This window comes from Aptenodytes patagonicus, chromosome 13 (genome assembly GCF_965638725.1).
Source record: "Aptenodytes patagonicus chromosome 13, bAptPat1.pri.cur, whole genome shotgun sequence".
In the NCBI taxonomy this organism is placed as follows: domain Eukaryota; kingdom Metazoa; phylum Chordata; class Aves; order Sphenisciformes; family Spheniscidae; genus Aptenodytes; species Aptenodytes patagonicus.
In genome coordinates this window covers 19410638-19435450 of record NC_134961.1, presented here as the reverse complement: position 1 = coordinate 19435450, position 24813 = coordinate 19410638, and the positions used below count along the sequence as shown (strand labels likewise).

Sequence of the window (24813 nt, the reverse complement as noted above, 5' to 3'; positions counted from 1 at the left end):
TCTGTTAGTCTTGCAATATGGAGAGATGATGGACTGTTTGTAATGGAATAGATACACTAAGCTTTTTCAAGAGAAACACCGGGCTAACTCCAAGTATTAATAAAAAAAAAAATCACAAATAAGACATTGATGAATTATGAAGGACATCTGAGTCAGCTGGGTTTTTTTCACTTGCAGACATGACTACTGGTCATTTACTTAGTGTTAATTTTTTTGCATGCATCTTTATATTTCAGTTCTTCCATGTCAGCTCTGTATTATGATTTGAGGTAAAGGCCAAAGCATGATGAAGTGCTTAGTTAGAGCCTAGGGTAGCCATGGGAAATACTACGGTGCCAAGAGGTCTTTCAAGATACAAAGCCACCACAGATTGTGTTTTGTGCCTGAACTGGACAGTCCACATAGCAGTAAGTCTAGATTTTCTCAAAGATTAGCTGTTGTTGTTGTTAATATAGAAAACTACTGTAATATGGAACTCCCTAGTATTGGTATCTTAAGAATACGTAACATGGCAGGAAAATAACCTAACCTCTATCTGCATACATGTGCAAGAGATTAAATGAAGACCTTAAAATAATTGCTACGTTTCTGACATGATAAAAAATGGCCATTTTGTTTGTAAGCTAATATTTTAATACTTCTGATATACATAATGGGAGCAGGTCCTTAAAAAAAAACATGGCACATTTAGTATATGTTTGAAGCTGAGAGCTGTGTGGGGGCGCAGAGTGGGAGAATCAGACTGAATAAACTCCAGAAAGATTGGATTTATTAAGTTGTCATTGCAGAAAACAATCATATTCTCACAGCTGTTAACTTTAATGATGACAAGTCACCTGATAACCCAAAGGATTGTTACTTACTTACTATGTGAAAATTGAAAATATTATAATTATTTCATAGCTTGTTTTTTTGTGAGGAGGAGTTAAAGCCAGACCACCACCTTCTCTGTTTATCTTACAGGTATCCATTTGGGGGTTGAGGACTAACCGCGTGTTTGTTTTGAGTTGCGACTCATGATTTTGTAACATTTGATGCTTTTTAGCCATTATTATTTCTCTAAATAAGTACAATCTTTACTGTTCAGCTGCATTGGAAATAAGTGTTTCGAATACCTGCCATTACCCAGGGTCTCTGACAGAGTCCCTTAAGCAGAGTCCCTGGAAAAACTCCCATGGGCCAAAATGTAATGTTATGCTCCTTTATACTGGCAAAATCATCATTTAGAGACTGCAGGGCAGGGATGAATCAAGCCATTTGTCCAAACACAGAAATAAAGCAAGGATTCATTAACTAGTTCTGACTGTAATGAATAGTGTCTGATTACAAGAGTCCACAACTAATGCTAAGGGCAGAAAAACAGATATGCTATGACTATGGATAGCAACCGGGGGAATTAAATAAACTGACTTAATAGATCAGTGAAAATTTTGGTTAGCCATTTGATATATTGGAGAATAAAATCTCTCCTTAAATGAGGATAAATCTCTACTTGGTTAGTCATCATCCTACATTACAATAGTTTTGCATTCTCTACTTAACTTTTCTAGAAAATGTTTTGTTTGGGGTTTTTTTGCTTTGCTTTGCTTTAAACCAGTGGTAACTTGGTAATTGACTATGACTTATTTAATGATGCTTGCTGTACAGCGAATGATTTCTACTCTCCTTGTTCTTGTCAGTTTGCTTTTGCCATTTTTCCCCCCAGCTGATATTTTTGGAGGGACTGAAATGGAAAGATTAAATCCCTTAATATTCTGTGTTTGAAAAAGACTGTGTTTTTCTTTCTGTCAGGCAGAATGCTTTCAAATCCCTCCTTGGTCTAAGCTGCTGTGCTTGACATCTCATTATTTGACTCAGCTGTTTCAGTTTCACCTTCACCCAGCTAATTAAGTAACTCATTGAATGTATTATTCAGTATTTGATTCCCCTATCTGAGTCGGTGAGAGATGGAATTTAAAAAAAAAAAAAATCCCCTTGATGGGATTAGTGAAAGGATTGTTGCTCTGACATGGTGGACTAAAATGAGAATCAGCTAATGAAGTTGGCGATATATGACTCACATTCTGTCATTTTAGCAAGTGTTTGGCTGCTGGTGAAAGTGTGGGGATTAGGGTTGCTTTAAAGTGATCATTCCTTAACTAACCAGATAGTGACCTGTTAATTGTTTCAGGACATCTGTAGTGTGAAAGAGGTTCTTTAGTTTTATTTAGATTTTTGTTTCCCTCTTCAGCTGTTGTCCTGCAGGGTATTGTATCATCATGTGTCAAGTCTAGATATGGGCTTTAGCTATTTATGGAACTTGGCTTTGTTCATCATTTTGGCTCAGTTACCAACGTGTGTTACTTTCCAGTGCTTTTGGCAATTTTTGAATAATTTATTTCTTTTTCTTGGATTATAAAAGTAAACAGGAGTGCTCTGCAAATGAGCAAAATCCAGTGTTCAGCTATAGGTTGTCCAGTTGCATTCCTGTTCCTCTGACTTTGACTGCATTTGTGACTAGTCTTTTGTATTAAAAGGGAAGTGTTACTACAATTAAATTAATTTCCTTTTTGCTTTAGAATATTTTTTCTTTAATATTTACATTAAGCCTCCTGAATTAAACATGACAATATTCTCATCCACTTAAAATCTACATATTTTTATCATATTGGTTAAAGCAAACCTTTTAAAATATTTTTTTTTCCTAAATGCAAATTAACACCAAAATATAATGTCACCAGAGAAATCTAGCCTAAGAGTGTGATACTGATTTTTGATGCAGAAGACTAAAGTTCTCCATTGTATGAATCAGGTGCGGTAAGGATTTGAGTCTCTTCCTCTAGAATCTCAGAAAAGTTTTCTAGTCAATTTGCTGTTTATTGTTCTGATGCAAGTGTCTCCCTTTCCTCCTCCCAGGGTTGGGTTGTCCTCTCAGCTTTGATCAGAAGCACCTTTCTGGCTCTGAGAAGCCAATCTTGGCAGTAGTCCAGTGAAAACTGGTAACTTCCAGTGAGGTGTTTTGGTAGTGAAACTGGTATATCTTCCACCAAAAAGCCATTGGAAAAGTCCAAATTGAGTCTTACACAGAACATCTGATACTTTGTCTCTAGAATAGTTCTTACAATATGTGTATTCAAATGCAATAGTTTGAGTAAATCACAGTGCAAAAACAATCACTAGAAAATTCTCTCTGATTTGAAATGATCAGTATTTTTTTTTACAGAAAAATAAAACTGGTACAGTTTTGTAATGATTAAGAAGTGTGAACTACATTCTGAACAGTTTCATGGCAAAACAAAAAGCAAACTGTAGCAGCTTCTGTCATTGTCTAATGAATGTTGCTTGTGCATTTCATTTTAAAAAACAGGATAGTTCCTAAAGGAAAATTCTAGATATACATACACTCTAAGTTTAGGGTAGAAAAAGTGAAGACCAATCACTTTTCTTGGTTAAGTATATATTTGATTTTTTTCTTCTAGAATGAGAGTACGTTTTGTCTTTTTACCTTAATCTGTTTTCGCTCTGAGCAGATACACTCTTTTGGATCTTGGTATGCCAAGGGAAAAGGCTAACTTTTGGTAGGAAGTGATAGCTTTGGAATAGTTTTGACCTCTTGACCTTGCTTTTGCAGATAGAAATTTGTTTGTCCAGAAGGTTATCGTTCTCTGCAAGGAAAAATAAGTAATTGGAATAGGATGTCTTTAGGTTAGTATTCTGACAGGTACCTTTTTATACTCATCTTCTTGCTAATGAGAAGATATGTAAATAAAAATTAAGCTACTAAAAGATTGAGAACATTGTCCTTAATGAGACATGAAGTAGAAAAAATCAGACTATCAGTCTTTCAATAATTTGAAACAGTGAAAAATGTTAACTGTCTTATCATGCTAACAAGGGTTTATAATATTTATGACTGTATCAGCAAACTAAAATTGTATTCAGTTATTTTCGTGTTTTAAACTTGTTTTGAACCTATGCTTTTTGCTTGCTTTCTTAGAGAAATGCTCAATCTTACTGGCTAGCATTATTTTTTACTGCTTTATTCTAAATAGAGAAATAAGTTAATACATATATAAACTTAGCTAAGATTTTTGGGATAATTTAATGTACAAAAACTTAGCTAGGTTTGTAGATAATTTAGGAAGTAGTTAATCAGATTCTTTTTTTTACATATGATTATCTTAGAGCTTATGACTTTTTTATATTTGCACATTATATAGTAAAATGCTGAATTGCACTGTACTTTTATGCAATTATTTTATTAATCATTTGAATAAATCATGAAACGTCACTTTTTCTTTCACTTCACTATTTATATAAAACAATATATTAATTATGCTGTATAGGGAAATAAACAAGCTTATCAAATTGGTTTTAGCTGTGAAATTAGAGCAATGACTTCAAAATTTTGTCATAATATGTACTTCATTAATATATGTGGTTTTAATTCATTTTCAATGGTGCAATGGCTTATTTTAGAACTTCAAATATTTTTCACCTAAAGTTAAATAAGAAGTGATTTATTTGTATTAAATGCTCTAAAAATTCTCAATTATATTTCAAAAACTGTGTCCCCCAGATGGTAAGAGCAATGCTAGTCTTTTTCACATGATGTGCTCTGCCCAACCTCTTTGCTAAGGACAATGTGTTTTCATATCTTTTAATATTCTTTTTATATCCAAGTATCTTTCAAGACAGTTTTTTTCCACACAAATATGTCTATGGCTAGAAAATACATCTGAGAGAAATCTGCTAATCTAAATCTTCAAGTCTTTGTCCTTTCCCTCAGTCTACAAGTAGCAAGATGCACTCATGCCAGTATCACATTTATGGCTGTACAGAGGGAGAGATCAGTGAGGTACAATGAACATAACTTTTTCCTGCGTGTTTGGGGACTTGATGATTGACAGTAGTTATAAACAGAAGAGTAGGTAAATACCCAGTTTTTGCTAGTGCTTCCTCTGCGTTTTCATTGCTCTTACAAATCTAAAATTATTAATATTTTTAAGTGCATGACGCTTCAATTTCTAGTTCAATTTTATGTTCTTATCTTGGAATTCTGCGCTCACACTATTAATGCCTTTAAGCACAAGTTATATTAATGAAGCAGTTATGTCTTTTGGGTTTAAGTATCATTAATTTTAGGAAACTGCTTCTCATGTGAGTAATCAGAAGCAGCTGTTGGTTTTGCTGCAAAATGTTAATGCATAAATGAAAAGAAATAGTGAATCTTTTCATCAGTAACTTTGAAAAACAGAGGGAGTTTGCTGTAAGCATACCTTTGTTATGCCTTGCTGTGGTCATATATTCCCAAATTCAAACACTGTGTTGTTCTGTATGCACTGAATTTTTAGCTTTCACTGTGCCTTTTTAATACATCATATTGAGGTTTGTTGAAACTGTGCATACTAAAATTTTCTGAAATGTTTCTCCTTGAAATAAAAGACCTTAAAGGTATTATTCTAATAATATTTCAAATTACAACTAATTTAGTTTTCTACTGTTTGGCTGTTTTCCGTATGTAGAGGGTAATTTTAGCCACAAAGCTGCTGTAAGTTATTTTCTCACCGACGTGTTTGTCCTCTAGAAGATTTACATTGAATATATGTCTCTGGCTTGAAGTAAGCCCAGTTGCAGCAAGGCACCGTATGCTGAATTGTATTAGATACTAGATTATATACACCTTTTACTGACTGGGGGAGACTTTCTTGCTTGGGCAACATATTTTAGCAAAGGAGGAAATTAATGCCTTCAGTTCTGATGAATAGCCGACAAAGAAGCTGCTTAAGTGAGAACGTTGTCCCTTCCAGACAGAACAGACTAGCCAATCATGCTGAGACCAATGGAGATAAGTTTTTGCTGACATGCTTACCTACAGCATTCAGAAGCAATCCTGTATTTCTGAGAGATCTCAGAAATAGCTGGAGTGTTTCCAGTTAGATCCTTGCGAAGTTATGCTATACGAGTTCAATAGTACTAGAAAGGTGATGTTTTTGGCCCTATGCTGTTGTAGAGCTGTAGTGCGTATCACCCTTAAAGTTACACTAACAGATCCTTGAATGTCTTTGTCACCTTTTTTTAGCTTCTTTGAACCAGAGCCCGTCTCATTACAAGTTTTCCTTCACAGTGCTTATGCTGAAATATTTGCAGTAGCAGGGGGGTTCTCTAGAATTTCAGAAGAGGGTTGATCAAATCTGTTTACTTGCTCTACTATCAATTGACTAAAGTAGCAGCCTTCCAGTGTAATCTAACAAATAGACCTCTGGCATGTATTTTGCTTATCTGAGGGATTTCTAGAATTGATGATGCCACATAACTTCAGATATTTAAGCATCTGAGATTTTTTGATTGCAGGTTCTCAACATACTTCTGAATGTTTGGGATATGCCATACTGTGTGTAATTGAAAGGATTCTGTCTGGCTTGCGTTTGCATAAAGCAAGCTGTGGCCATGATCCCACTCAGAGTTGCACAACTGGGAATGTGTGCTGCAGAAGTGTGTGCTAATTTTATTCTTCCCCAGAAAATGCGTGTCTTTTTTGTCTCCCTTGTTGCAAACTTTGCCCCTCACTAAGTTACCAGGGAGGGTTAAATGAGAACTTACAGGCTAAGCAAGGACTGTGGAGAAGCTTCACCTAACCAAAGAAGCTCCCAAGAAAGGGAACTCTTTTTTTTCATGATGATGAATTTGGCGAGTTCATTTTCTTTCCTTTTGTTTGTCTTTTTAGTTGTTCAGGGCGATATTTGAAATGTAAGCCTTTGGTGCATGGACTTGGAATGACTCTTGTTCTCTGTTTATGATGCAGCCATGACAGCAAGTAAAGCTGAAAGTAATAGCATTACTGTAATTTCTTTCTTATTAACAAGTGTGTCATTAATAAGCCTAAAATGGACTTGCGAGTAAAATAAAACAACTTAGTACCAAAATTGAACTCAAACAATGTTATGAATATACAAAATAAATCATCGTTTAGCATTGTAGCGTGCAATGTCTACAAACAGGGATTGCAAACTCTTTTTAGGTATCCAAATCAGAAATGAGAATAAAGGAAAGATAAAGATACTTAAGCTTCTTTTCTTTGCTAAAGGTTTTAAACATCCACAGTGAGATAGCATTAGGAACGATATTGTATGGCTGCTCTAGTGAAGAAAGATGATTTAAGGCTTGTAGTCATTGTGATTTTTATTTCTGGAATGAAGAGTTGTTACTTCATCTTGTAGAAAAAAATCTAATAGCCATTTTTTTGTCACAAAGTAATGTGAAGAAGCAAGGTTAGAACAAGAAATATTGCTTTGTAGAGAATAACATAGTTGAGAGCATGGATAAAATGGTGGTGGATAGCTGAAATATGTGCTGGGGGGCAGAGAATGGAAAACCTCAACAAAAAAGCCTGCAGCAGCTACAGAGATTAGCAAGATTGCTTAGTGTCTCTCTGAGCTTTTACACTAGTGCTTGTTTGTTTTTTGTTTTTTTGGGTTTTTTTTCATTTGGGTGTATCAAAAGTACAAATGCCATTTTGGGGGCTTTTTTCCCAGCTGTCAGAAATCCTGTGTATGACTCAAATTTTGAGGGTCTTCTCTGCCAGTTCAGTTGTATGGAATGTACTTCATGAACTTGGAGCAATAAGAAGTTAGACTGGGAAAGGTGTTTCTAGATGTTGGGCTACAGAAACCTCAGCTTTCTGTCCTCTCATTCTGTCCTGGTGGCTATCTCAGTCTGTGCTTTTGGCTCACAGTCACACACCCTGTGTGCTCCATATTCAGGATCTAGAGTTTCTGCATCTGTTGAAATACAGGTAGCTATTATCACTCTTACTGTCATTACTGCCTCCTTCTACCCTGTGCTGTTATTTAAATACTGGGTTTAGATATTATATGTATTAGAGTAAGTTTTTATATCATTACAGAATTGTGCCTGAATTATCCATGATAATTTTCTAGTCAAATTTAAACTCTGAAAAATGTTTCATGATCTTTACTAGTCTCACATATCAAGAAATCAACCTGCTGATGGAAAGCTCCCTCTGTACTTTTCTTTTTTTATGGAGTTCCCTTTGCACTTTGAAATTCTTTAAAAGTAGCAGGCAGTTGCTGATAAAGTAGTTGCCATGAGTGACAACTGAGAATACTGTTATTTTTGCTTTTGAGAATACCAGATGGGAATTATGTAAAGTGTAGTTAACTGAAGCCTTCAAAAGACATGCACATTTGGGTAGCTAATTTTGTAAGTGCTTTTTTGTTGTTGTTGTTTCGTTTTTTCAGCATTGCAGGATGTCTGAGGACAAAAGAAGATCACGTATGCTTCATCTGTTGTTAGATCATAGTCCTCTAGAGTCTTTGATAATTTTGATATGGGCTGACTTCGTCTTTTCAACCTTTATTCATTAATTAAATCTTAAAAGTTAACATTCTGAACTGGCCAGTACAGACAATATTTTGTGGAGTAGCTCTGATACAGAATCTCAGTGTTCATCTGGTATTGGGTAGAAAACCTTGTACTGGATCTGCTTTTCTGAAGCTTATTTCGATCTCTTGAACATCAGCTTGATGTTGGCTTTACTGTATCATTATACCATGTTAAGAAATGGATTTTTCCGGCCTGATGTAGTGAACAAAATGTCAGTAGTCGGGAAAATATCTGGTATAATTTACTAAATATTATCATTTGGTTATCATCACATAATGTTATAGAATGTATTTCTCTGGCTGCATCATTAATAAACATTAGGCTCAGTAAGAGCAATTACAGTGTAAATGGTGATGATGATTTTCAGTATTTGTATTGTAAAATTAGCCACAGCTTTAGATGTTATTTTGAACATATTAAAAACAATGATGAAATTGAATATTTAATCAGCTTAAGCAGTCAAAAATTCACAAGCAGCAGAAAGAAATACTTTCTAGTTGGTGGAAATTTAAAGTGACAGAAACAAGAAAACAAAACTGGTAGCAGATCTTAGATGATTTTACTTGAAAGTTCTTCATTGTTGATCAGTTTTACTAAGTATCTTTTAAAACATATACAGTTATGACTGCAATTCCGCAGCATTCCAAGAATTCCAAAGGGAAATAACTTCTTCATCAGGATTCCTTCAGTTAACATTGGTCATCCTAACAACCTTCTGTTTTGCTTTAATAATTACATTACTTTTACTTTGGGATTTATAACACTTCTTTCATGAGACAATAGATCATACAAGGGAGAGTTTGTGTGACTCAAATGTTTTTAAGGGTAACCTTTATATACAAAACTCATATGTTTAAACAAAAAACTGAAAGTAAGACTATATAAAAGCAGTGACCAAAAAAAGTCTCTTTTCCTAATTTTATACTAATGCACCCATAATTCTAAAAATTAGAATTTCCAACAAATTAAGTTATTTTATAAATACATTTAGTATTTTCTATTTTGATAAAAATATATTTTGTTCTAACCACCTAAAGCTGATTTAGGATCCTTTCAGTCTTTAGCGAGTGTTGAAAAGCAGTTATTTATGTTTGTGTTTAAGTATAAATGATTTAAAGAACATCAGCTCTATTTTAGTGGAAGATACTACTATAATCCTTTTCTTTGTGTTTAGCTATGACAAGTCATAATAGTATTTTTCTGTTTTTGAAGGGTATATGTAATGATTTTCTTCCAGAGGATATATTAGTGTTCTTGTAGTCCCATTTTTACTTGGTAAAAGCATAGCTATAGCGAATGAGACCTAGGGGGCTTAGTGCTGATGTTACTGAATTTATTGTTAAAATATCACTCTCTGTTTTATAATACTGGGTTAAAATACATTAAAAAAATACTGTTCTTTACATTTGATGAGGGAATTTAAGCATTTGGTCTTACTGTAATAAAGAATCTGGACCTTAATCTGCTAAGCGTATGAAATGCATTCATGTTAATTCCTTGTGGTTTTGATCAGCACATTAGAGTACATCAGTACATTAGAGTGATCACTTTGATAAAGTTAAAACAACTCAGCAATACCATGGGATCTCTCATTTCTTGTTTGAATATAGTGATGATACAATTTGATTTAGAACTTTGATTATCATTTAAGTTATAGTCAAGAATTCAGCCCTGAAATTTGCTTTAAAAGCAAATAGAAATGCAAGTTTTATGAGTGTGCAGCTGTTATAAGAGTTTGTTTTTAATTTGATACCCTTGTATAAATAAAATCAGAAGCTGGTTAATTGGCAGGAAACCAACTAAAGAAACACTTTCTCTGATTCAGGTTGTAAATAATTTTTCTTCACTTATTTAGAGAGCGCTATTTGTTAGAAAAGTTTCAGCCTATTTACATTAAAACAGTGATTCTTGTCACTCATTTTAATAAATAATTATTATTATAATTAGAGCTACTCCTAATAACATCCTTGCATTGATAAAGAAAAAAGAAACACCTTATGGGCAAATCATTTGCCAAGTTGACATACTATATATAGTACTATTAGTTGAGGCACAGATTTTTCAGTAGATTCCCCCATCCTTCACTCCCCCACCCTGCCATGATAAAGAGTATTGGATTTTACAGTTCAATGAGTATCTGGTCTTTATCATTCACGTGCTCTGTTGTAGTTACTGTTAATGGTTATATGAACAGCAAAATAGGAAGCATATAACACCTGTCAGCCTGTGTTCTCTACACCCATTTTGGGTTAAATGATAGTAGGATTGATTAGCAGAAGCTGCTAAAACTAAGGTTCCATAGAGGAGTTGTTGATTTTTTCCTCTAAGGTTCAGAATTTGTGTTCAGTCTTTAAAGAAAAGTTTCAGTATATTAGGATCATAAATTTTAAATTGCTCTTGCCAAAAAGTAATTTAAAAAATATACCAGATCAAAGAAAAGTGTATTAACTGGGTTTATACAGAAAGAGCGAGAAATATATTTTTCTGCTATAATGTGATTCTAACAACTTTTTAGTTTAAGGGAAATGTGTGCAGTTATACTTACCATCGGTTGAAAATAATTCATCAAGGAAATTGTCTGAATTCAGGAACAGTGCCATTTGTGCTCCACCAAAAATTGGTTTTGATGTAATCAATTTTTTAGCTTTTGAAACTGATCTACTGGCTCTATTTTACTCTGTTTTAAATTGTGCAGCTTAGATACTATTCAGTATTCGTGCTTGGGTAACTTGATTAAACTGGAAGTAAAACTTTACAAAAAGCACAGAGTTGCGTATTTAGCCTATAATGTAGAAAGAACATATAGAAAATGTAATGTGGAGTTAGGAGGTGGGTGATCAAAGCTCTGATGTACATTTTGTCCCTCAGATTCCTTTGGCCATGCTGAGCTGGCATTTCAGAATATGCAATCCTTTTTTTTCTGCAGATTTTTTTTGAACAATAATGCCATCAGATTTGGTAAGATAATCTTTTAAATGGAAGTTTGAAATAAGTACAGCACTCTCTTTTCCTGGGTCAACGCATCTCCTACTTTATTAACTAAACTGGAACATTCAAATTTTAGCGCGTGTCAAATAGTTGAAGGTTACTATCAAAAAGATGGAAGATTCTTCTTAGGATTGAGACATACATGTTGGGTTGGTATGAATTCTAACATTTGAGAGAGACACATCTCTGAAGCATTTTAAACACTGGTGTAATTATTCCCTTTTTCACTGGTGAAAAGGACTGTTGACATCCAATCAAATTTTGGTTAGCAAACTAAAACCAAACAAAAGGGGATGTTTTTCCGTATAATGCATAATTAAACTGTGGAATTGCAATGGGATATTTCAGAGGCCAAAAGTATGAGGAGTTTCAAAAACAGAATGGATGAGTTCATAAGATAAAAATCTCATGGTTATTAAATGGCCTGAAAAGAGCTTCTAGCTCAGAGCGTACCTCAACTGCTGGTTTTTAGAACGTAGTTACCATACATCAGGCTTGATACACAGGGTTCTGAGGTAGAACAGCGCTGATGTGTATACACGCGTCATGTATACAAAGCATAGTTTACGCTCGACATTATACATCTTCCCTAAGCTTTTGCTACAGACTAGTTTCTGACTGTCTCACTTCTTCATTACTCTATTCCTAGGGCTCTGATTCAGTCCTTCAGAAGGCAAAGAATGGTCTTAACGATCAGTACCCCAGAGACAGTACAGGCGCTTCAATGAGAGGCAAAGTTTTAAGGTGGATGAACTTACAGAATCATGGAATCATAGAATAGTTTGGGTTGGAAGGGAGCCTTAAAGGTCATCTAGTCCAACTCCCCAACTTCTTGTCTTATCCAGTATGGTAGAGAGCCTGCAGTTTAAAACTGAAGGCTCGGTTGATGTGTTTAAGTAGAAAAGCTTTGTGTTTAGGCATGAGGGAAAAAGAACTATAGAGGTTCATTTGAGGTTTAATTCCTGAACAGCTCCTAAAATTCATAGTATGATGCTTGATGCTTCATTCCTACTGGATTTTCTCTGTTGAATGTATGACTTAACCTGTCTAGTGAGTAAGAAATTGCAGATTATGAGCCTAATAAAGATAATAACCTTAGAAAAATTGCATTTAGATGGCTAGGTTGTTCCTTTCATTTCTCTACTAGTTTAAGAAAAGGAGGAAGAAACTGATTTTCTTATTTTTTGATGGATCCAAATCCATTTATAAATCAACTTCTTGTTATACTGACCTTTTGCCTTGAGATTATTTTGGCACCTCTCTTTTCCAAATGCCGTAGCTCATTTTATGCGTTCATCTTTCACACACATCTGGGGGGGCGGGGGGAATTTGCCAGTCTGTATGTACAGTGAAATCAGTTTTAAAACAAATGCAGTAGCTATTATATTTCAGTTGCATACTGAAATATCTTCACGTATTATACAGTATTACACGGAGAGATTATCTGTACTCCAATTTAAAAAAAAAAATTTGAATTATTAGACATTAAAAAGTATTCATTACAACTAAGTAATCAATATTCCTTGTTTAAAAAGAAGATTAATTCCTCAGTGCACGTTAATCCATACACAAAACCACAAAATCTGTGGCCACAATTGAAGACAGGGGTTTTGGGGGGGTAAAGGGGCCTTGCAGGTTTTTTTGGTTTTGTTTGTTTGTTTGCTTGTTTTCCTTTTCTTTTCTTTTGCTATTGTGTGGTGTGTTTCTTGACCAGTACTGAGACAGAGTCATCCTTCTGCAGTTGTTCTCAGTGAACCCATTCTTGGCACTTTAGTGTTGATATAGGCTGAAGCATCTGGGGGAAAAATAGCCAAGAAAAAGTAGGAGGAACAATATATCATCTCTACACTTACTTCAGAAGTACGTGTATGTTAGTACTGAGACACTTACATGAAAAGTAAACATTCTGAATTCCAGCATACTCATTCAGAAGAGGAGCACGTGGGGATATTGGGTGCTGATCATTTTTGAGCAGTAACACATCCATGCCACTGACATTTGTCTCTGTTGTTTTCCTTAGCAGGCTTCACTTATGGGCTGTCTTAGCTTCTTTGTATGTGCAATGTGAATGAGTGTTACTCGGCAGCCTTTCAGGGCTCTTATTTGACCAGAATCTTTTTAACTATGAGGTTCCTAAAAAGATTTGGAAATGAAATGGGTTCTGATGTCTTCATCACAGTATAGCTTGGCAGATATTTCAGAGGAAACTGGTCTTGTATACCCTACGCTGGGCATAGAAGAAGGAAAATAGATTACATCTTAGTCACTTTCTTATTGCCAACTGTCCTGGTTTCGGTAGGGATAGAGTTAATTTCCTTTCTAGTAGCTGGTACAGTGTTTTGGATTTAGGATGAGAACAATGTTGATAACGCACAGATGTTTTAGTTGTTGCTAGGTAATGCTTACACTAGCCAAGGACTTTTTAGTTTTCCATGCTCTACCGACTGAGAAGGCTGGAGGTGCACAAGAAGCTGGGAGGGGGCACAGCCAAACTGGCCAAAGGGACATTCCATACCACGGGACGTCATGCTCAGTACATAAACAGGGGAAAGCTGGCCGGGGGGGCCGCTGCTCAGGGACTGGCTGGGCATCAGTTGGCAGGTGGTGAGCAATTGCACTGTGCATCACTTGCTTTGTGTATTATTATTATCATATTATTATTATTATTATTATCATTTTATTTCAATTATTAAACTGTTTTTTATCTCAACCCACAAGTTTTTTTTCTCACTTGTACTCTTCCAATTCTCTCCCCCATCCCACCAGGGGGGAGGGGAGTGAGCAAGCGGCTGCGTGGTGCTTAGTTGCCGACTGAGATTAAACCACGACACCAACAATAACAAAAAAGTCTAACTATTGGTTGATAAGAAAATAACTCAAAGCTGTGGCCATTCTAAATCATACAAGCTTGCCGTCTGAGGCTCTAGTTAAATTCTTTATTTCTCTTGGATGTTAAAGCAATAGCTGTAGTCATCAGAGCTTCTTTTTAATTTGCTCATGGTAAGAATAGTCCTTTAGATACAGTCTTCACACACACTTACCACATTCTTATTAGTGTAATGACGCAGAGGTATGCCACGAAGTTGAAATAAAGTTTTGGTATATGAAGCACTAAATAATTTGTGACCTGACTACTTGTCACACTTGTCAATAGGTAGAAGCTGAAAAATAATAAATTTCTGATTGTTCTGGGTTAACCCCAGTAGGCAGCTAAGCACCACCCAGCTGCTTGCTCACTCCCCCCCAGTGGGACGGGGGAGAGAATTGGAAGGGTAGAAGTGAGAAAACTTGTGGGTTGAGATAAAGACAGTTTAATAGGGAAAGCAAAAGCTGCATGTGCACACAAAGCAACATAAGGAATTCATTCACTACTTCCCATTGGCAGGCAGGTGTTTCACCATTTCCCAGAAAGCAGGGCTCCATCATACCTAACAGTTACTTTGGAAGACAAACACTATCACTCCGAATGTCCCTCCTTCTTCCCCCAGCTTTATATGCTGAGCATGATGCCATATGGTGTGGAATATCCCTTGGGTCAGTTGGGGGCAGCTGTCCCAGCTGTGTCCCCTCCCAGCTTCTTGTGCCCCCCCAGCCTGCTCGCTGGTGGGGTGGGGTGAGGAGCAGAAAAGGCCTTGACTCTGTGTCAGCACTGCTCAGCAAGAAATGAAAAATTGGTGTGTTATCAACAGTGTTTTGGTCACAAATCCAAAACACAGCATCATAGCAGCTACTGTGAAGAAAATTAGCTCTATCCTAGCCGAAACCAGTACACTGATTTAAAAAGAGGAGACGCTTCTTGGCTGTATTGAACCTAGATTTTTTATTTTTTTAAAAAATACTGAGATCCAAGGCAATTGTTTATGCAGTGAAGCCTTGATTCTAATATGAAGTTCTGTTTTGCTTTTTTGCTCAAAAAAGCGTAGTGAATACACAACCAGTTTATTATGAATGTAACTGTTTTTACTGCTTGGAAATAGACATTTTATGAATTTATATTAAAAGCATAAAACTCATCTTTTTGTGACTGAATCAAAAGTTTAGTGTAATATCAAAGAAAAAAAAGCCCTTTTCACAGAGCCTTAATTTTTCAGTCATCATACACCTTCTTTCATTAAGAAATTTCTTTCCTGTCACTCTGTAAGCTTGAAAATTTGCTATCTCGGTTAAAATTTATGTTTACTTTTTATCAATATGTAGCTGTAAAATGACTGCACTCTGCTCACAACTTCAACAAAAATCCTCTTCAGTCTTGAAGTAAGTTATTTTTGTGAACAGTGGACTTAACTGAAATAGTTTTATTACAGATTGGTGTCCTGTGTCCTCACAGTCCCCACTCGAAAAACATGGGCTCGTTCCCTTCTATCTTGACTTCACATAATGAGTCCTCCCCATCTCAGCATCTTCAGCTCTCCTTGAGGTCTTTTAACAGCTGTGTAGTGTCTGGCTATGCAAGTAATGTTTGGTCTTTTCCTTTTACTCAGCCACTACTTTATGAAAAATACAGGAACATAGTAACTCTTGGGGCTTCTGTTTCCCTGTCAAATGTGGCTGAACTTAATAAATATATTCTAAAGGTATTGAGGCACTTGAGGTACAAAATTATTTAAAATGCTTGTTTCCTTTAAGAAACCAGGCTAAAAAAGATAAATTTCTCCAGGAATCCAGCTGTCCCCTTATGCTGATGTTAATTTGAAAACATAAACTGTCAAATTAGACTGCTTTCTATAAAGTTGCATCTGCACTTTGGGTATATATTGCCAGCTGTCATCTTACCCAGCTTGCCTAGTGTGTAGTCTGTGTTCAGACCACACCAGCAGCTTTATCGACAACTCTTATTTTGGATTTGTCAGGAATATATATTGGATCACTTAGATTTCAGTCACTTAAAATATACTAATGTTTATGTGGCTGTTGATCTACTTGACACCTAAGGGGACATTATTAGATAAATAACATTTACAGTTTAAAAAATCAGTTTTAACAGTTTAAAACTGTTTTGAAAATTCTTGTGATGGTGGTTAACCTGACTTTGCTCCTCAAGTGATGCTTTTTTCCCAAATTAGTTAAAAATGAAGTATAATCGGATTTGCAAAGGATTCTTTAGAAAATTGCACACAAACCAGAAAATGGAAATTGCATATGTTTTCCCACTTTGCATCTGAAACTGAAGATGGACTCAGATGCAACTGTGTCGCTCTTTGAATTGAGCATGTAACTTTCAGCCTTGAAAATAAAGGGTCATATAGAAAAGGAGTTTCAGATTTGACCTGTAGATCAAAACAATGTTTTGAATTATTAATTGTTAAATATTTTCATGCTGTTCAAACTGATGACTTTATCTAACATAAATTTGTATTGTCATCTTTGAAAATTAAATGTTTACTAGCCCCCAAATTAAGTCTTAGTCTGATATTTTTCTAGGGCTCAACAGCAAATTCCTGTAGATATGGCTAGATACTTCTACGTGATAGATTCATGTCTTAAAATTATATGCATCTTTTCTGAAAATGCTACATATTTTTTATGTTGTTTTGTGCAGTTGTGATGTCTAAGGACATAGGCAGAAGATTTACACTTGGGTAACTTTGCATCATTGAACTAATGACAACATGTTTGGAGAAATTGGATGAGTTGTGAGGCACACAAAGGCTTGCTTTCTGTGCTGTGGAGAGATGTGTCTTTGTGTCTCTGAGTATTTAGAGTGTATTTTAAAAAAGGACGAGTAACTCATAAAGGTGAGAGGATAAGTGGGAAAGTTTCATACACCCCAGTCCATAAAGCTTTATCAGCAAGCAGTGCCTGTTTCCTCAAACAAGTCTTTATTAATGAAAAACATCAAGCTTTTTTTTGGAAAAAAAGTTTTCAGCTCTTGACAGCCTTGAAAATTGTAAATGAACATAAGCAAAACACTAGAATCAGAAGAAAGAAGAGATTGGGTATCCACTTAGACAGCCGGATGGTGGGTGGATGTGTGGGAGGGCACACACAAGAGTCCCTTGAAATCTACATTAAAAATACAGCAGTATTTTTACAAGCAGTAATTTTTTATTATAAAATTTGTCAGTTCAGTTTCCAAGAGTCTTGTAAACCTTCCTCTTAAAGTCTGTCTACTTTTAGCTAGAAACAAGATGAGTAAGCTCCCCAAAGTCTTGAGAAACTTGATTTTAAATCCCTGATCAGATTGATTTCCTTTTTGCCTCTAGACAAACAGCCCTGAGGCTGCCCTGAGGCAGCAGAAAAAGATGCAGATGACCCAGTCTTCTGGTTTGTGCTTGTAGCTTGTAGACACAAGCCTCTGTTGGTCCACAAATGTTAGTGAATAGAGATGAAGCTATTGCTTTCATAAATAAAGCTCTTTTCTTACATCTTTGACATTGCAACTGTTGAAGCCATTAAAATCCTGGAATTGGTTTCTTAACTTAATTTGATGAGGCTTCTGCATGAGTCCTTCAGTTGCTGGGGACAAACTTAGTAAAGACTTGAATGTCACATTCTAAGGTTTCATTTTTCATTTATTTTCTTCTTCAGTAAGTATTACTGTGTGGTTAATTTGTTCTCTGGGATGGATAAAATAGAACTAATATGAAATTCAAATGAATTCTTCTGCTGGCAGCCTGTTTGTTAGCAGCAATAATGAAATATAATGGCTAATGGATAGTGAAAAAGATTAAGTATTTTCCTCAATAATTCAGGGCTTTGATATAGTTAAGCACTTAATAAAAATATCCAGAAAAATCAATAACCCAGAATTTCACTGTGTACTTTTTACTTTTTAAAATGTATATATATTCTTGTTTTGTTTAACATCAGGTTACCTGTATATATGCTTTAGTCATTAAAAGGAATCTGTTTTGCTTTTAAAAATTTTAAACCTGAAAAAAAACCCTCCCTTTTATTTCTAAATCTACAGCCTTTTTATGAAGTTGGAAACCAGTGTTGTGAAGAAAAGACATAATTTGTGTTAGCACTTGTTGGGATGCCAAGGATATGTGTAAAATACCTGACCAACCTGGTCAGTGCAATAGATTTATCTTTCATAGGGAAGTTGAACAAGATTTTACAAGGTTATTTGCTTCCACCTACTGACCATTCTTGATATTACAGACAAAAACAATTGAGGGAATACCTTAGTAGCTTCCAGAGTCTCATCTTTCCTCCTTCTGATACAGGCCATGGGAGTAGTGTGTGTACATAGGAATTCTGTTTGCTTTTTATATTTCATTACTTTCACATGAAAAAAAAAAAGATGTTAGAAACGCAAATAACTTTTCTAAAGTTTCTTAGCCTGTACAGTTTGCTTATTTCTTGCAAAATAAGGGGGGGTTTTGTTTGTTTGTTTTGTTTTGTTTCTGGTATTCTGTGTTACAATGACAGGGAAGGAGAAGGAATATGTTTTGGATAGCAGGGAGATAACAAACCGAAAAATGTATGATAAAGTACACAGCCATGTAAAGGTGTTAGTTATGTTAGCATGACTAATGGCTACTTGACAATATTGATTTCACTATTTTTATTTGCAATTCAAGAAGTAAAATTAAATTTAGAATTATAGAAGCTATGTAAAATAAAGTGTATTGAGGTTTCTACTGCATCCTAAAGCCAAAATGTCATGCAGCGTCATGCTACCACCAATGAGTGGTTTTACTTTGTAGAGCTTTTCGTTTTCTTCTGTTCAGTAGCATCTGTATAATGCTAATGTCGGATGACGGTGGTAGACGTTTCCCAAGGGCCTAGCGTATTAAACTTCAAAATCCCTGAAACATATGAATGATCAAACAGAACACAGTTGGGGTGAGGACAGGGAGCCTTCTCAGGAATAAAATGGGTATCATATCTGATGTATTCTATACTGTGCGCTTGCAGTAGATCTTGCTGTCGAGTTATCTAAATCATTAGTTGTCTCCAAACTAGCACTGAAAGAATTGTACCTCTTGGTCTCACTTTTCTATCTGGTAAGCCATAGTGCTCAATACAACCATAAATTTAATACCAGTTGGTCACTAAGGTGACTAAATTTCAGTAGGAACATTTAAAGGCTACCTTTCAGAACTGTATGCCTGCAAACACAGAGGTGAGCATAGTTTCACCATCCCAGTTAATGCAATTCTAGCGTTAAATATATGTGGCAGTGTAACAGTTGTGTTTGTCCTGTGTTGCTCCTAATGTTCTGCATAAAACCTTGCTTTGTTTCCTTGTTGCTGCTACCCAACATAACAGACAAAAAAGGCAATTTTCTTTTGTGCTGCCACATAAAAAATAGAGCTCTTAATATGTTTATAATAATATAATGTAATTGGCTGTTACGCAGTGACACCTAGAGAAAAAAAGGAATTATGTTGGTTTTAAACTGAAATGGATGAGAGGGTTTTCTACCTTAGTGGCAGGGTATGTCTATAATTCATTCTTTCCATCTTTCCCATGAAACATCCCATGAACTAGTCTATCATTATATAATTTGTCTAAAATAATAATTCTTCAGGAAGAACAGATTTTGCTTGGTTTTAACTTCCTTTTTGTGATGCAACAACGTTAAAGAAAGTGCCTGATGTTATTGTTCAATGCTTTACAGCAGTGGTATGTCTTAATCGCACATAATTCATACAGTTGGGAGATTTGCAATACACATACTAAAATGACAGCATTCTGTCATTTTGCACTTACAAAAAGTAGCACAGATGTCTCCCAGAGAAGAACATTCTGATTTCTTCCCTTCTTGCTCTGAGCTTGACAGATGATTCATTTTGATAATTTTTTTAAAGCTGAGTTTCTGTGTACATTTTTTTCTTTAAAAGAGGTATATCTAGGATGTAGGTGATGTATACTCAAATATTTATATTTAAACATACATTTTATTAAGCCAGTAACTTCAGTGGTTTAAAGAATTCTAACACTAATTGTTTCAGACAAATGGGTTTGTTTTGCTTGGGCAATTAAAGATTAAGATTTGCATGCACATCCCTAACATGAAGTACTCCTGTCACTCAAGGATAAATTCTGTCTGAGTTCATTTACAGTTGGTAACAAAGTGGTTGACTGGTTTTCTTCCAAAAAGACTTCATCATAGATTTTCTAGAGACATCAGATGCACAAGCAGCAACTCCTGTAACTGTTTCTGCAGAAGTGACGAACTATTACTATTGTTTTTAAATATAAACCTGTTGCAAATTACAGTTTATTATTCAGCTAATAAATTTGCAAATTATCGATTTTAAAAGAGACTTATTATCTCCTATTATTTCTTCTTCATCTACTGCACAAATTTTTACTGTTCAAATTTTTAACTCCTTCCAACTGGTTTAACCCCTTTGGACTGAGGATTCTTGAAATCTACTTTAGTCCTTCTTTAGGTAACCCGTCAATATCCTTAGTTATACTTTATTAGAGTATATGCATTTGTGAGGATTTCACCCATTGGTAGAGAAAAATCCTGTTCAGGAGGTCAGGCTTTGTATGGTGTTACATATTAAATGGTTGTTACAGTCCAGGTTGTTATCTGATAATGTACCCAAAGCAAGTTGTCAAAAGTTATTTAGGCAGTATTTTAAAATTAGTATTTGGAATACCAGCAACAATAACAGTGGACCCTGAATTTTTTTTTCTTGTCCCTGTGCAGAAGCCCAAATTCAGGTCTCTACTCTTGAAGACATATAGCTATTTCTTTACCCAAATCTGACCTTACATAGTTTCAAAGATAAGCTAATACCACTCTTTCTTGCTGGCTTCAATATCCAGTAATATTGAAACCATACATATGTAGTTTTCATTGCTAATGGTGCAATGGTTAATTGGTAAGATTCACTTTCCGTATCTTTAGCTAGAAAACCAAACACTACGAGATGAAATGATTGTCTAATGTTCAGGGATAAAACACAGAATAGAGATTATGTCATTTCGTTTTCAGCCTGTATCTTTTCCTTATGGCTGGTATCAGTTAACTTCCAGGCCCATCGTCTCTTCAATTCCTGATTGCAGCATTGAGAGTCTCAGCTGGGTTGGCCTCAACTGTTTTCAGCTGGGCTGCATGCTTAATTCATAGCTTTTGCCTTCCTGGCTGTAGGCAATCGTGAGGTAAACTGTGTTGAGAGGAAGATGGTTTTTGTTTTATCCAGGTAAAACTGCATTTTTAATTCACATTGAGTAATGAATGCTTATGGACTTAGGTTTCTTAAAAATTGCTTTTAATGGGAAATGACAGTGGCAAGATAGCAAACTAAAATCTTCTATAGACAGCGGAAGAGACCAGAGTACTGTTAGGGCTTGAACGAGGTATATTCATCATACTGAGAGTCTGTAATAGCTATGACTAGAATCTGATAGGAGCTACTTTATTCTGCGTTCAGTTAATTTAGGTCAGTATGTGAGACAGAGCCACCCTTGTCCTTGGTAATATGAAAAGATATGATTCATTTTTGATTAACCAATAAGTATGTTAAAGAACATTCCATTATTTCCAAAGGTGACTTAGGGCATGGCTAGCAGGTAAAGAGCACTGGCGCTAATGGAGTTTGAATTCATTCCTCTAAGGCAGAAAGCTTTTTAAAAGTTGAGGCTTTTTCCTCACTCACTCACCAAAAAAAACTGAATGTAAATATACAAACAAGCTCAGGAAGTCGGCCTGTAGGCAGAGATAGAATTTTCTTATCCACCAAATGGGAGGAGAGACTTGGTGAGAGTCTGTCTGGCTGCCAGTAAGTCACACTTGAAAGAAAATTTTTGAGTGTAATATTCCACGAAGTACAGTCTGGTTCCCCATGAAAAGTATTTTGAATATAAAGAGTATTTGAGGTACTGATTCATATATGAAACTAACTAGAACAACAAAGATTGTTGTTGTTGGAAATATGCTGCTTAAGAAGTGACAGAGAACTTGACATGCCAGATGAAAACATCTTTAATAGACCTTGCTGTGAATGAAAGTATTTTTTTTTTCACAAAATCTCGATTCATCTTACTTGATTGAATGATTTCATTTTTTTAATCTTTTATGGGTATATGGCTTAGATAAGTCTTTGGCATTGAAATAATACCAGTCCTTCATTTAAGATGACTAGGCATGGTGTTGAAGAAACGTAACTTCTTTACTTAGTATTTGTTTTCATTTTTAAGAGGAGCTGCTATTAGCTATCAGCCTTAAATTTGGGATTTGTGTAGCAAGTAGCTCTAGCCAGTAATCTAAAATCTGATGACAGTAGTTCTAGCTTCAATGAGAGGTTAGGGAAGGACTTACTTTTAACAAAAAATTGTCCCTCATCTGTGTGTCATTTTTTCTCCAATAGAAATCTCTAAAGTTGCAGTATGTAAGCAAAATTAGCTTCCAACAATATCCCTGCTAGAAAAGTAAAGTTGAAAACAAAGGAAAAATCCCAATAGGTCACTTGTCTGCAGTTTAATGACTTGAACTGTATTTGGCTTATTCAGTTTCCAATAGTAACTTCTTGTACAAAGGGATAATATGAAGAAATAAATGCCTTTCAGACTATAATTTTTGTGATAGTGATTATCTCTGCATGCCTTCAGGTCTGCTGGCAGAAATCCAAAGGTTCAATGAGAGTCAAAATACCTTAGGAATAAAAGGAACATGTATTGGGTGTCATTAGGTTTAAGATGATTTGTTTGACTCCTGAAGAAAACATAAGTCCAAAATATGTGTATACATATATACACATATTTATATTAAATAGAGGCTTGATTATTCTTGCATGTTGCAGTGAGATTCAGACACAAATATCTTTAACGTAACAATTCCTAGTTAGCACTCTTGACAACAGACAGAATTTTGAGCAGTTGTTTCCTCTTAAGCTTACCTGTATATTTTTTAAGCTACCATCACTAATTTAAAAAAAAAAAGAAAGAAAAAAGGAGTGAGCAAGCAATTATATTTGCCTCAAGGTGCAAGTAGAAAAAGCAAACGTATACTATAAAGCAGAGATCATATTTTTGTCTTATGAGCTGAAATAGGTTTGGGTTTTTACGATGTTTCAATCCTGTCTAAGTTTATGCTTGTAATAAAGTTTAATAAACCTTACTTAAAGCCATAATACTAAACATTGTACATTTAAATATAATACATATACAGAAATAACAGTTCAGAAAAGTGTAATAGGTTGAGAAATCCACTTTTCAGGCTTTGATGCCCTTTCTTCATCCTGAGTTATTCCCACAACCCCGGTCAATATGCTTGTGACATAGTCTTCCCTGTTTGTCTTTTCAGGATACTAAAGCAGAGTGCAGTTCCTGTGTAGAAACTGAGGACAGAAAAGTAAGTGGCTTATTTTAATGTAATTTGTCAGGCAACTCTAGTAAGTGGGGGTGTTTTGTTTGTTTGATTCCCCCCCCCCCCCAGTTAAACCTTGTGAAATTATTTTATGGTGTTTTATGTGTGTATGTTTTATAAAGTTTTCTAACAATAACTTTTCTAATGTTGTATTTTAACTTCACTGGGGACAAAATAGTCTTACTCTACTGAATATACTTCTGATAGAAATTTGAATAACAGCTTGGTCAGAAGGGAATTATAAACTTTATTTCTTTAAACTTTGAACAGTTTAAAAGGCAATTGCACGTCCTGTTCTTAATTTTCATTATTAACAAAATTATTGTGTCGTGTCTTTCATGATAATGTTAGCATACCATGTTAAATATTTGTAAAATAGCAAGATAAGGACTGCTTTTTCTTGTTTTATAAGCAGTATCTGAGATAGAGATTTTTTTTTTCCCCTTCTAAATGTTTGATGTTTAAAAAAAGTTTATCTTATATTATTTCGAGTTTTATTTTCTGTGAACGAGTATAAAACATGTTTTCTGTTGTGTTCTGCACCTTGTTAGCTTTTATGTTTTTAAAGAGTACATTATGGCATGTTTGTTTGAATATACTTGAATAAAGTTACATTTTTAGACGGAATTCTGAAACTGAAGTACTATCAATTTCCACTCTAAAAAGAGCAATGCAGAAAGCTGTCTTCTAGCACTAACAGTATCATACTCTCAATTTATGTTTTGAAACAGTAGGTCTTGATGCTTAATTTAGCATTAGTTTAACTGTGCTATAATGTGTGATAGCAATGTTCTATTACTCAGCTTTCTGAAAGTTTTTTTGTTGTTGGGGTTTTTCTTAAATTCTTTTGGCTACTGCATCTTCCTATAAGCATTCAGCAGCTCTTCCTTTTTTTAAAAATAGTTGTCGAGTTCTTTTTGCTATAAAAATGAGGTTTTATTAAACAGCATTATCCCAAAAGCACCTTAGATGTTCATGATAGCTCAAATTTTATAAAACAATGTCATACAAGTCCGATATAAAATGCTGTTGAAGTTAGTGCAGGAAAGCACAATTCATTTGCTTTGTTGAGATATGTGATAAAGGTTCTTCAGAATTTCAGTGATATTCAACATTTTCAGGAATGAAGTGAGGGAAATATTATGAAACTATCTAGGTGCTTAAAT

At 35.0% G+C, this 24813-nt stretch overlaps 1 protein-coding gene across 9 annotated transcripts in view; it reads left to right on the top strand.

The window, feature by feature from the left end:
- Positions 1-24813, top strand: part of RBFOX1 (RNA binding fox-1 homolog 1) — a 1372937-nt gene that overhangs the window by 707359 nt on the left and 640765 nt on the right. For all 9 annotated transcript variants that reach the window (XM_076351295.1, XM_076351294.1, XM_076351293.1 and 6 more), the window contains one exon: positions 23585-23632. In XM_076351295.1, coding sequence (XP_076207410.1) covers positions 23585-23632 — 48 coding nt within the window. The remainder of the gene's footprint in view (positions 1-23584; positions 23633-24813) is intronic.